Here is a 14,222-nt window from a genome sequence, read left to right as displayed (position 1 = left end):
ATTCCTTGGTAGAAACAATACATTCTGCAGCCATCAAAGAAACATTGTACATGCTTCAGAGTAGCAGCTGTGTTAGTTTGTATCTGCAAAAAAACCAGGAGTACTCGTGGCACCTTAGAGATTAACAAATATATTAGAGCATAAGCTTTCGTGGGCTACAGCCAGTGATGAGCTGCCAAAAGCTGAAGAACCAGTTTGTTCACTTGCTCTGGATCTTCGGGGGCACTTCAGCAGCAGGTCCTTCAGTTGCTCCGGGTCTTCGGCTGCACTGAAGGACCCGCCACCAAAGTGCCACCGAAGACCCGGAACGAGTGAAGAACCTGCCACCGAAGTGCTGCCAAAGACCCGGAGCGCCGCCGGGTGAGTAAAAATTAAAAAGGGATTCTCAGGGGAGCCTCCCTAGCTGAGAGCTCAGGTGGGCCGGACAGGACAGTCCCGCTTGCCAGATGTGGCCAGCGGGCTGGAGTTTGCCCACCCCTTTAACAACCGGTTCTAAACCAGCTTCGAAATTTAACAACTGGTTCACATGAACTGGTGCGAACCAGCTCCAGCTCACCAGTGGCTACAGCCCACTTCATCGCATGCTGACAGATCTAAGACATGGGGAGAACTGAGGCGGTTGTCAAATGCCAGCAAAGAACAACACTGTTGGAGTATATTATGCATCTGAGGATAGAATTTTGCTGCAGCTCTGAAAGAATTCATCGCAACATGTGTGGAATACAAGGAAATAACAGCTATACTTCTACATCTCGGAGAACAAATGAATATCAACTCTGATCTTTGAGGAATTGATACAGAAAGATAGAGGCTCTGGTAATTAACTGACAATGAGATTTTATCAGCAGTCCTGAATGACATTTTTAATTATTACAAATAATAATGATACAAATCATGCATACAGTCCTGCAGATTTATATGCATTATAGGCTGGTCTGGCGGCACCATATCTTAAGATTTTCCCAACACTACCCATTATAAGACCCTGTTTTCAGTTACTTATGAAACTTTGCCAGACTTGACCTGTTTTCCATGCCAGGGATCTGCCTCAGGCTGAATATTTTGCAGTAAATAAAGCCTGGGGCCATACACTGAACAATGAGGAGAAAACAAAATATTGAATAGCTGATTATTAATTGAACACTATCCATCCTGTGCAGTGAATTAGGCAGGGTCCCGTGGAAAAAAATAGCATATGATCCTGTCATTAAAGATTGTATCAAAATGCATGTAAATAAGGGTGGCAACTTAAGGTTGCACAGGCAACCTTAATTCGCCAACTTCTGAGTGCTTCACTTTGCAACCTTAATAATGTTTGTTTAACATAGTTATTTTATGTGTAATATTAAGCTATGTTTACTGACAGTCCAAACTCCGTGTGCAGGTAATAACATTACAAATGAAAAGGAAGAGGACAAAATTATAACAAAATTCCAACGAATTGTGCTTCCAATAATATGTAACCTGGCTAGAGTTAAATTGTCCATCTCCCCCACAGTTTCCACCAGTTTTTAAGAAACAGTTTAACTTGGCTGTAAAAACTGTTTTGCTAGTATGGTGGTGCAAACCTGTGTGGATGGGGCTCAGAATGTTCAGCTGTTGTTGAGACCAAGCAATTATTTTTCAATAACAATTTTTAAATCCTGTTTCCTAATATGGGAAAAATTGTCATATAGATGGTGCCAAAGTAACATAGGTTGTTTACAATTTCTTTGTTATCAGGGAATCAGGAGGAACAAAACCAACAACAAAAAAGAATAAGCCTCTCTCACTGAGTTCTTCATGCTGTAGTTACAGTAACGTGCAGATATTCTAAGAAACTGCCTATGTGGATCTTATAAAATGCACATTCGACTCCGGTTTTTATAGGCTAGTTGAATTACATTACCTACACACTAATTGCTCCTCCTCTGTGGATGTCCCCCAGGCGGTTACACCAGTGAGGTTCCTCTGTGTAGGAGCATGCAGATACCCTATTTGGCATAATGCAGGGGGCAGAATGCAGAGAGGACTCCTCCATTGGATAGATCCTTCCATCCTCTTCCCTTCCTGGGGAAGACAGATGCATCAGAACCCACTGTAGCTGTCTCTGTGGAGTGGCTGCAGACACACTTCATAGCTTCAGTGTGCAAGGAGATTTTTCTCTCTACATCCATCCAGTGCCTGGCTACTTGGGCTGGCTATTGTATTGTTGATTTGCTCCAAGAACCTGCTTATACTGAAAAAAACATGTTGGGGCATGCACCTACAGCATGGTAGTCCTCCAATATGGTTAACCAGTTGATCTTACAATTTAGACAGGAAAGAACTGTGTCCCTAAATTATGCTACAGCCTTCGATAGCTTTTGAGTCCTTCCTCCCTAGTCCCCATTGAGGCCCTATGCACCAAGCCCTGCTGCTCACACTCAATATTTGGGATGTGATTTTGCATAAAACAGAAATCTCTAAAGGGTTCCCAAACCCTAAGGAATGGGCCTTTCAGTAACTTATATTTATTACAGCAAATTTATTTTAAAAGTTGGAAGAGCTACTTCAAGTCTTGCATGATATTTGTTGTCTAGGATTGGGACCTGATGCGCCACTTTCTTGCATCTTGTGTGTCTTGAACACTATTGTAAAGCGGCAGTATAATGTCACCAGATCAGAATGGCAGTGTTTTACACCTGCTTTGTGCAGGCATAAATCATTACAAAAGGTGCCAGGCACTGCAGAATCAGGCCCTTTGATTCCTATGTTTATTCGCGTTTTTATTTTCTTTTGATTTAGAATAAATGAAAAGCACCCATATACAGGCTCTGTAGGCCGTGCAAGTTATTTAAAATTACAATACCAAAATGCAATACAATCAAGGTTAACAATACTCTTAACTCTCGGAAAAGTAGAGATTCATTAGCCGTTAGGTAACAGCATATTAAAGCAAATACAAAAGATTCGTTTAGCGATTAGGTAACATTTTATAACAAGACTGTACAATAAATCATATATACTCACACCTCTCAAGAGTTTTGCTCCCAGTATGTATTCTCATTTTGTATTGTGTGGTGCAGTGATTATTATCTTCTTTTGTCTTCATCTCCGTCTAAAGCACAAAACTGTGCATCTTTAAAACAATACAGCACCAATTAATAGTTCATGCAAAATATTCAGATTGATATAGTGTACATTTAAAAAGTAACTGTGTCTAGTTTACAAACAGGTCAGTCTTATGGTTTCAGAGCTCCTAGCTTTGGCCACATTGGATCAGGCCTTTATCTGCGACTGCATTAGGCACAGCTTCCAGTTAGCTTGGGAATCTCCTGAACCCACCTAGAAATAATGACCTAAACAGAGGAAATATATTTCCAGGAACAAAGCTGATACGAGAGTGTGTATTATCTGATTAACACAAATTGTCCTGTTTGTCGACTGTATCTTCTGAATTTGACTTGATTCACAACATATTTTAAGGCATGAGAATCTACTGAAAATCAATTATTGCCTTGTAAAAAACGACAAATGAAATTTTAAATAGGCTATAGTAGATCTAAAAGTCACTCTTGTAATGTTGTTCCCTTTTTGTTTGCAGAGGTGTTGTCAGCCCTTGTTAGTGTATTGCTGGTATATATCCTAATGGTGGTGTTCTTGTATGAAGCTGTTCAAAGAACTATCCATATGGACTATGAAATTAATGGAGATATAATGCTCATTACAGCAGCTGTTGGCGTTGCAGTAAACTTGATGTAAGCTTTGTTTCTCTACATTGATATTCCTTGTATACATTTACAAAATACGATATGTAGATGAATTCATTCACAGCTTGTAATATTTATCTTTATTGAATCAGTCTCAATCACTTGGGAATTTTATTTGTACGCTAGTGGGTTTTTTTGGGGTCTCTTCATGCTCACAAAATGAGACATGCAGTAGTAATGAATGTAATATTTTTCTCCATCCTTTGGTCGAAATATTTTAAAATCGTGTCAGTCTTATTCCTTTTCCTTTCATTTTCAGAATGGGATTTTTACTGAATCAGTCAGGTCACCTTCATTCCCATTCACACTCCCAAGTACCTGCATCAAACACTCCTAACACAGCCCATGGGCATAGCCAGGGACACAGCAGCCTTGCAGTGAGAGCAGCATTTGTCCATGCCCTGGGGGACTTGGTACAGAGTATTGGTGTGCTTGTAGCTGCATACATCATACGTTTCAAGGTAGGACGTTGCTAGTCTTTTGTGACTGTGGATTTTCTTATGTTAACCCCTATACTAGATTAAAGGACCTTTTTTATAAGATATAGAGATATTCAGTGTTTGTTGTTTTCTAGTAATATAAATTCATCCAAAATGAGTACCATGCACATATTTTCTAAATAGTCTTCAACAGAATATAAAATCAAGTGAGAGCTAAAAGTGGTTGAATCTTACTGGACCAAGACTTTTTTGAATCTTTACTAGAAGCCTATTTCCTTACAAACTCTTAATCTGAACCTTGCAGCCAGAATACAAGATTGCTGACCCTATATGTACTTACATATTCTCAATACTTGTGGTTTTTACAACAGTCCGAATCATACGGGACACAGGAGTTATTATACTGGAAGGTAAGATCTGTATAAATTCTGTGATACTTTTCTTTAATTTTACATGTCAGCTAGCAGTGAAAGTTACATTTTGTGGTAATGGCTAATTCTTTGTTATTTCTCTGTTGTACAAAATGTTCACTAAGTATATTTAAATCATATTGAATAAGTGATCACAGACATCATGGTCCAGATTCTTGGATGGGTTACAACCATTTACATGGCACCACAAGCAGAACCTAGTCACAGAGCCAACTTATCCAGCCATCAGAGGATTGCCCAAGTGTAGGGGGATCACTAGTGGCACAGAGGTGTCATAATGGCCCCTATGCCTTCCCTGCTGCTATATAGGGGGCATGTCTGTGGCTTCCCTTTTCCCCACTGTTGTTTCAGCCTTTGGGGTCACTGGGAGCTGGTATAACTTAGAGCAGTCTTCAGGCTACTTTAACTTATGCCAAATAACAAATGCCTGGCACACAGCTTACCCAGAATTTGGAAGGCAAAGGTGAAGTTTACAGCACCCATGCATGTTCCCTCCTCCAGCCCCAATCCTGTACTATATGCTTCTCTGCTGTAGCCAAGCACCTGGCTCCGCATTTTACTTTAACTTGAAAAGTAAATGCTTACAAAACACAAAGAGACAAACCTGGGTCAAAAAGCTGTACACGCAGGCTGTGTCTACACTAATCTTTCCCCCCCTCAAATTTCCCACCATTGTTATTGCACCATTGGTGCACTTCTACTGGTGGTAGCAACAGTGGAAGCACAGGTGTAGCTTGGTCATTGCTTTTTAGTTATTATGTCGTCTTAGCCTGTGCGGAGCAGATCTAGACAACATGGTGGTTAAAATGCCAGCAGCCTCCAGTGCATTGTTTTAACTAGCAGTCCGACTGTGGAAATGCAACTATGGTATCAGTGAAGGAAATATTAGGGAGAAAGGGCTAATGCAAACATGGCCATAAAGTTGCTGGGTATCTGACACTCTGCTTTGTTGAATTATGGTTTCAAGTCAAAAACTCTGAACAGGGCCTCACCAATCTTGATCGTCAAATGTGTTTTCTTCCTTAATAAATAAATAAAATAAAAGGTTCATTGAGAGGGCAAAAACGGTGAACTGTGCCTATTATTAAGATGTCTCAATTAGTTCCAGGGTAGTGGCATTGAGATTTAGCCAAAGAAAATAGACAAGGAGTGGCTGCATTGCTAAATATATATATATAATTAAAATCAGCTACTGTACCAGAAGACTGGAGGATAGCTATATTAGATGTATATTTTAAAAAGGTGCTAGGGATGGCTATGGGGATTATTTTAATAGTAAGAAGATTATTGGTTGGGAAAATATAAATATAAAAATAGCATTAGAAAAATATAGAGTTATAACCAACTACAGTAGATGAACATGATAGGGACAAAACTACATCTTGTATAAAAGAATATCATGTTTCTCTAGTATATCAGATTTTTTTTGAGAGTGTCAACAAAATAGTAGATTACTTTTATATGTTGATGGGTTCTCAATTAATTATAATCCTTGAATTGAAAGACAGAGGAGTCAATGGAAATAGATCAGTGAAAACATTGCTCAATATTTGTCATCCTATTTCAAAAAGAGAGCAGAAATAGAAAAGGTTCAGAGAAGAGGAACAAAAATGAGTGAGATCCATGGAAAAATTGGTCACACTTTATATTAAGCTTCCGTTTATAGTTTATGAAGTATTAATACTCGATTAATAGATGTTTTACTAAATGGTTAAATTGGTTGTTATAAAGTGCAACAGATCAAAAGGTTTTTTGTAAATCATGTCTTATAATCATCTATAACACCTTCTAATGATGTGCTTAAAGCCATCTATAACATATACTCCTCATGTCTGTAACATGTAGAGCTGGTTAAATTTCCTAGTGGAAAATGTCATTTTTGTCAAAATTGAAAGCTTTCCCGAGAAATAGTTCATTCTGGCAATTTTTTAAATTTTCTAGTTGTGAGAATCATATTGAAGAATTTGTTTCAAGTTGACGGTTTGAAGTGAAGCAATGCTTTTTCTTTCAAAATGTGAATTTGAAACTTTTTTTCATTTAAAGGGTTATTGGAAAAGAAAAAATTGTCATTTCAAGAGGAAAAAATGTTTCAGTGTGTTGAATCATTTTGATCAAAAATGCCAAAATTTTCATGTTGACATTTCCTGTTTGAAAATTTTTGAAATCGTTCATTCCATGTATTTTTTTTGTATTTATTTTATACATTCCATGTATTTATTTTGATTTTCCATTCTGATTCAGAACAGAAACAAAATTTTGAAATGTCGGGACTTTCCATGAGACAAAACTTCCAGTTTCTGATTAGTAACATGTTCATAGACTGTTAGAAATCATTTATTAACCTTTACAAATGATTTATGAATGGAATCTTAATATAAAGTGTGATCAAAAAGCTTCCATAATAGGTTAAAAAGGTGAAGCGTATTTAGAAAGGCTATTAATATGTGGCATGTTGGATGTATATATATTATTTAGTGACTGGTGTAGGAAGGTGCTTCTATTTTTTTCCCTCATGACATGATGAAATTAAAAGGCAGCAAATTTCAAAAACTGATAAAAGGAAATACTTTTTATACAACTTATAATTAACCTGTGAAACTCACTGTCTCAATAAGATCTTGTGGCAAAGAACACATTAGGATTTTTAAAAAAGGATTAGAAAGTTACATGAATAATATCTGCAGTTACATTAGCTAGAATAAATATTTATAAGTGATATCAATCCTCATGCTTCCAGATGTAAACATCCACTGATTTCTTGGGTTAAGAAGAAACTCTCCCCAGAGTGATGTTATTACATAATTGTGCACCATGAGGGGGTTTTACACCTTCCTTTGAAGTATCTGGTACACAGCACTGTCACATGAAGGATTCAGAAACGGTTGGGACAGTTACATGGAGAAGAAGAATATCCAGAGTAATGAGAGTTAACACAAAAAATGAGTTTTGGAAGGGATGTGCTTCAAGATCTAAGCCAGTCTCTAGCTAGTAGGAGGTAGAATGAGACTGTCGGGGTGACCGACTATTCCATAGATGTCTACCGCGGGGTTTCTTACATTTTCCTGTGAAGCATCTGGTGCAGGCAACTCTTGGAGACAAGATTCTGGACTGGATGGCCTGAGGTCTGAGCCAATAGTGCAGTTCCTATGTTACTGGATTGGAAGGATTACTGTCCTGATTCAATGTGGCAATTCCTATGTTCTTCGCCGATAACTTAGATACCACTAGTCACTTTAAATGTTCCAAGAACTATTTGTTTGTCTTCTTGTGACCTTTCATAATGTTTTACTTTGAAAATTAGTGTGTGTATTAATTAGAAACAATTAATTTTCCCTCATTCTAATACTGTAGGGGTTCCAAAGCATTTGAATGTAGACCGCATTAAAGAAGACTTAATGAAAATTGAAGATGTTTTTTCTATAGAAGATTTGAATGTTTGGTCTCTCACTGCAGGAAAAACTACTGCCATAGTCCACTTGCAATTAGGTAAGTAACTGCATAGTACACCTACAATGGTACAGCTATAGATAAGCCTTAGCTGCAGAAAGAACTTTGACTCTGTCTTTATGCTTCTGATTAAATTGAGCTGTGAAGTATCCATTTTGGGAACAAGGCTTTTAACTACACTTTGCATAGAAAATGGCTTGCTTATAAAATATATAAAACTTCTCCTATCCTGGGTATATTATAGAGAGCTGTGCAAGAAAACGCACTGCTGGAAAGATCAGGAGCAAATACTGTTTGATCAGATTCATTAAAAAAGGAAAAAAATGATGATTTTGCACAGATTTTTTCACCAAAAAACACAGTTTTCCCACCATAGGCGGTAAAACAACATAAGACCCTTTGTATAAAAAAATCAACACAGACCTCTCTAGGGGCTGCATGCTACCCACCCAAGTCTGATATTTTTGTATTGTCCACAGAAAGCATAGACAAAAAATCTGGATCTTTTTTGTCTGTCAGATTCTTAATTTTATCAGCGTTAAGGATCTGAGTGCAGGATCAGGGCCTAAAGGCACACGATAATGGGGCAGTCATGCCAGCTGTAATGCATAGTGAAACAGGTGGATTGTCAGATTTTTGAAGGATGACACGTATTGATGATTTTCTTCATTTTCCAGTTCCAGGTAGTTCACGTAAATGGGAGGAAGTTCAGTCCAAGGCCAGACACTTGCTGCTGAACACATTTGGAATGTATAAATGCTCTGTCCAGCTTCAGAGTTACAAGCACCAAGTAAACAAGACCTGTGCAAGTTGTCAGAGTTCCAGTGCCTAATTTCATACATTTTGGGAACTGCTGCCTTTTTCTTTATCTTGTAGTCAAAGACTAAAAAGCAATAAATGCAAAACTAAAACGATTGAATGGAATCCCATATGTGTGGAGTTGTACCAGTATTTGATGCCAGAGGGAGAACTGGTCCTGCAAAAAGTGCAGGAGATACCCCACAGAAAAATGTATTTGCTCTCTCTCGCTCTGACCAATTTATTGTCAGCTCGATATGATTTTCAGACAAAGATGTTTCCACAATATTGTTTACAGGTTGTGATATGGCTCTGCAGATACCTCATCAATTACACTTCAATTTTGTCAATTGTGTACCACTAATGTACCTGCGTTCCAAACGGAGCATAAAGAATTCAGTATTTGAGTTAAAAAATTTTTAAAAGTTGATTATGTCAGGGGTCCATAACACTTAAAGAGCCCTAAAGTGGTTATACAGTATTTTTGTAATACAGTTTTTAATATATTAACTTGGAAGATGGTGCATACAGTGCTAGCTAAACCATTTGATAAAAACTGTCTTCAGAAAATTGCCAAATATAGAATTTACTGCACCCATACCAGAAATTTAGATTTAATGCAGGCATTCAAAGGTCCAAAGCAAGAGGTCCTTACCCAGGCAAAATTTCCGTTGCCTAATTAGAGACTTCAGAACTGGACCCAAAATGTTTTAAGTGATCAGTTATCTTTCATGTATTTTAGTATGGCATGTATACCTTAGAAGCACTTATTTATTTAACAAAGTTTTGATTCTTAAGACGATTTTATTATTAGTGAAATTGAATGTGTAAAACCTTTTAACTTGATTCAAAGGTCAATTAATTAGCATTAATTCTAATTAGAATTAATAAATGTGCTGTAGGAAACATTTTTCATGATTATTTTGCATTGTGAAAAGAAAATTATAGAAACCGTGTTAACTATGAAGATACTGTCAGATAATCAGACATGCAACACACAGATATTCTAACAGGAATGTAGGGAGGAGAGATTTCAGATATGTTCCCCAAATTTAGAATTTTAATAATCTGTTAATTTCATTTTTGCATTTCCTTTAGAGAAGTACATTCTGTGCATGATATATGATGTCCAGAATCCCATGGAACTGAGTCTCACAGGCTCTCTATAAATCCTCTGCACTTTGATTTTATAGGGGGCAAATCTAATCAGTCTCTCTGATCTGCCTGTGGTTACAGCCGCCATGTATCCTCCTCACTAAAGGCCGGAAGAATATAGACTGCAAAAGCTGAAAAGAAAACCAGAATTTGGCCTCAGATCTCTGTTGCACTTTGATCTCTATCCAGAACTTCCGCTGACATCAATAATAGTTCTGTGCATGTATCAGAAAAGATAACTTTTGCCCTACATTGACAGCTTTGCTGTTCAGCTGTAAATACCAAGGCAACATACTGTTTTGAGACCTGCTACTGTTTCATACTTAATTTCATCAAACTCATTTGTAGCTGCAATTAGAACTAAAACATGGCTTGTTTGCTTTCTCTTGAGGTAGGGAATCAGATGATAAAATTTCCGAGATACTAATTAACAGCACAGTTTTAGTTTGGAAAAATGCATATAACACTGGATTATGTTTGTATTTCTTCCAACAGAGAGAGGGAACATGACAATACAGTATGCCAGCATCTTCAGCTCAGAGGTTGAGTACCAGTGTCTTCGGGACGCTAATGCTTCAGTACATACAGTATATCACCAATAAAGCCATATCACAGTTATGAAAAATTGTGTATCCTTTCTATATGAACTTTCTGAAAACCAGGTATTTTGCACATACTGGCTATTCAAGTAGGATTTTATGAAGTTGCGGTTTACAGTCAATGTAGTTAGAAGTTGGAGTATGATAAACTTGTATTGTATTTGGAGTTTTTTATTGTAATGATATACTATACATTTGTTTAACTGAAAAAAGCAAAAATATGTTGCTTTACTGTGGGATTTATTAAATCAGTTATTAAACTACACATTATAAAATATTTATTCATACTGCTGGCTCTAGCCTATTTCTTTTGATTCCCCTTGCAATTATGTTTTGTAGTATTCCTTACATGAAGTCATGTACTCAGTTTTGAGGTACTATATTTAGATCACTGGCTTACTTCCTTATACAGTGGCATCCCCATAGTCTTTTGTCTTCCACCATGTAGTGCTTATGCTTTTAAAAACACACACATACATTAAAGGTTGTTCTGTTAGCCACACTTTCTTTTAAGTACCTAGCAAGACCATTCTTGGAACACTGTGTTTAGTTCTGGGCCTCTTGTTAGCAGAGCAATATAGAGAAAATGGAAGAAGTACAGAAAAGAGCAACAAAAGGCTAGAATGTCGATTCCATTGTCCCATTTCAGGGAAACTCTCAAATATAAATTCCTGTAGCTCTTTCTAACTAAACTCAACTATAATAAGTGAGTGGGGATCACTAGATGAAAATTTAGATTTGATTGTCCTACCTCCAGACCTCTACTTTGTCCTTACAAAATACTCAGGGTAAAGGGCTTTCTTTTTTATCCCTTTGTATTTCACTCGAGAGAGCAGTGTATTGAGGGCAGCCCATTATTAGCCTTCAATAATGTAGTAACCCCAAGGTAATAGGAATACAATGATAGATTTGTTGCTATTTTTAATGCTCAGAACCATGGAATAAATTAAGCATAATAAAGGTATAAAAAACATCACAGTAGGAATGTGTATTACAGAAGGTAACTGGGATGTTCCCTGGAGATACCCAGGACTGTAAGGTACCTTGCTACCACGTGCCCTTAGCATGAGGAAGATCTGTCTATTTCTGCCAGAGGTCAGTTCCCTGACAACCTTGGCTGCAGGCAGCTCAAGTACTCCTCTCTCAGCCCATGCAGGCTCTGCTCTCTCATTCCAGATTAACGATAGATACAGTCCAGCCCCTGAGCATCCCTTACAGGTGCCCAGTGCCTGTTCCACTGGACACACAGAATTCACAGATCTGCTACTCCCAAGGGAAGAGCACACACCAGCTTATCCATTTCACCTCAGGACACAGTTCTGCTTCACACATAGCACTTGGATTTATTTAGAGAGAAAACAAGTATAAGTTTATCTAACAAAGAGCGGAGAGCCAAATGATAGCAAAACAGATCTCTTGGAAACAAAGCGTTCATAAAAGATCAAATCAAAACACATTATAGAGATTAAACATAATGAACAAGAGGCCCTCTTGTCTAATAAGGTACTTCTTACCCCAACATCTTTGACAGTGTTTTTTAATTAGGATGGGTAAGGCCCTCCTTTCAAGCCCACTGACAGCTTGTCTGTTTTCTCCCCAGAAGAAGGAGGCCGGGGCATCTTTCTGCACCCTAGATATATTAGATCAGTCTTTTGTTCTTTACCTGTATACAGGGTTTCCTCCCCCAATTGTTCAATTTTCTGTTAATTTTGTTTCTTGGAATCCCTATAATCTCTTCATTAGCATTTGACACGTTAAGCAAATTGACTTCCATTGAAAGACACAGTGCTTAGCTAGGGAGATAATGTCTCCCACAACCTCTCTTAAAGCATGCTACCCTTGGGTGACCGACCTTTAAATTTAAGGCCTTAAGAACATAATTTCCAGTATATATCCACCTATGTCCCTGCACATAAGTTTCAGAAAGCTTATGATGACCAGTGTGACACAGGCTTTCAGTAGACACCTTACACGACACTCTAGTGAACTAGGATGCAAATACCAGACTCAGGGTATCCCTGCAATACTTATGCACCCCTCTGCTGGCATCAAGAAGTTATTGGGTCACAATAACATTTTATATATAGGAAAATCCATAGAAAATGATGTTAAAAAAAAGTGGTTAACTTGCAAACCAAAACTATCACGAGCATAAACAGACACACAAAGCCTGACTATCATTTATACAACTCTGGCACCGTGAAGGGAGCCATATGTTGGATCTGAATTATATTTATACCCACTGTAAGGTCTCATTACACTGCCAGGGTAATGTACAGGAGCCTTATTGTAAATAAGAATCAGCCCTGGAATCTCTCAATCCAAGAGACCAGTATACCTACAAAGAACGACTGGATATCCCATTGGTTACTTCTGGTGCTGTCACAGGAAGATTTGTACAGCCTTAGACTCTACAACTTTGCACACAAAATCCTTCCACCAACCACAGTGAGTGGAAACACATCTGTTCAGCATGAGGCCAGTTGCCTGCCAAACCCCATGTCAGTTAGACAAGTTTAGAGCCTCCAGAATCTGCATCCCTACTTTCTGGGGTGATGCTGGGAGGTTACTAGCCTAGTACATAGCTAAAATTCTATTATGGTATTACATATACTTATATCCTTGTACAGTGGACATGCCAGAAGATTTGTTACTGCATGAATCTTGCTGCTTTCCTTCCAGGGAGCACTATACAAAACCATGGGGAGGTTATTCCATCTGTTGGGTTGAAGTAACCCTTGTCTGACACCACCAAACAACCTGTATGCTTGTCCAACACCCTTCCAGCTAATGAATAAAGCGGGACATTACATTAGCAAGATCTTGTCATATTTTTGTGAGGTTAGGTAAGAGTGGCCACTCCTATCTCTGAAAGTCTGTTTCACCTATCTTTAAGTGCCAGCTTTAGGGCAAAATTCTCTCAGATTTGCAGTGTGAGTGCCTTATTCACACAATATTTATTTCTGTTACATATCCTGCACTTACTCCTTATGCAGAAGTTCCACATGTGAAGCTAGTGCAAAATGCAAAAAATGCTCTCCCGTGCAGACTGGAGAGCACAACTTCCTTAAAGCACAACTTCCGCTTTAACAAATACATTTTACTTCAAATGCAGAAGGCATAGATGTAAACCTTCATGCTACAGGGCATAAACCAAACTCTAACTGCCTAGCACTGGGAAAAAAAAACTTCACCTATGGGCTGTTTATTCCAAACTGTCCATTCCTTCCTCTGAGTATAAATACTGCTCTAGTTGGGGCCCACTGTGTGATCCAGGAACTCCCACGTTCCTGTGGAGAAGAATAAGAACACTGATGGCTCTCTCCTATGAAACTCATGATTTATTCCAGGGTCTTTCCTATGCTAAGAAAGAAATGGAGAGAACCTATTATTTTCACCAAAGTGATGGTGTTTTCACTGCCAAGTCTAAAGAAAGCATGCAGTGTTGTAGCCATGTTGGTTCCAGGATATTAGAGAAACAAAGTGGGTAAGGTAATATATTTTTTGGACCAGAGCTCTGTGTAAGCTTGAAAGCTTGTCTTTCTTACCAATACAGTTGTCCCAATGAAAGATATTACCTCACAGCCTTGTCTCTCTGTCTAAAGAAAAGTGTTTAACAAA

The 14,222-nt window shown here is 38.1% G+C and overlaps 1 protein-coding gene across 9 annotated transcripts in view; it reads left to right on the top strand.

Annotated features, from left to right (window-relative positions):
* SLC30A4 (solute carrier family 30 member 4) overlaps positions 1 to 13,126 on the top strand; it is a 32,384-nt gene extending 19,258 nt beyond the window's left edge. For 2 of the 9 annotated variants that reach the window (XM_073303984.2, XM_073303985.2), the window contains exons 4-8: positions 3,566 to 3,719; positions 3,991 to 4,192; positions 4,476 to 4,581; positions 7,954 to 8,088; positions 8,727 to 10,591. In XM_073303984.2, coding sequence (XP_073160085.1) covers positions 3,566 to 3,719; positions 3,991 to 4,192; positions 4,476 to 4,581; positions 7,954 to 8,088; positions 8,727 to 8,881 — 752 coding nt within the window. In that variant the 3' untranslated portion in view covers positions 8,882 to 10,591. Of the gene's footprint in view, positions 1 to 3,565; positions 3,720 to 3,990; positions 4,193 to 4,475; positions 4,582 to 7,953; positions 8,089 to 8,726 lie in introns of those variants that run through there. The other 7 variants (XR_012154015.2, XM_073303986.2, XM_073303987.2 and 4 more) reach the window with 7 other exon arrangements.
* Positions 13,127 to 14,222: the final 1,096 nt, after the last annotated feature.

Source organism: Lepidochelys kempii, chromosome 10 (assembly GCF_965140285.1).
Source record: "Lepidochelys kempii isolate rLepKem1 chromosome 10, rLepKem1.hap1, whole genome shotgun sequence".
NCBI classification, from domain to species: Eukaryota; Metazoa; Chordata; order Testudines; family Cheloniidae; genus Lepidochelys; species Lepidochelys kempii.
Note: the sequence above shows the minus strand (reverse complement) of the source record. Positions and strands in the feature narration are given on the sequence as shown.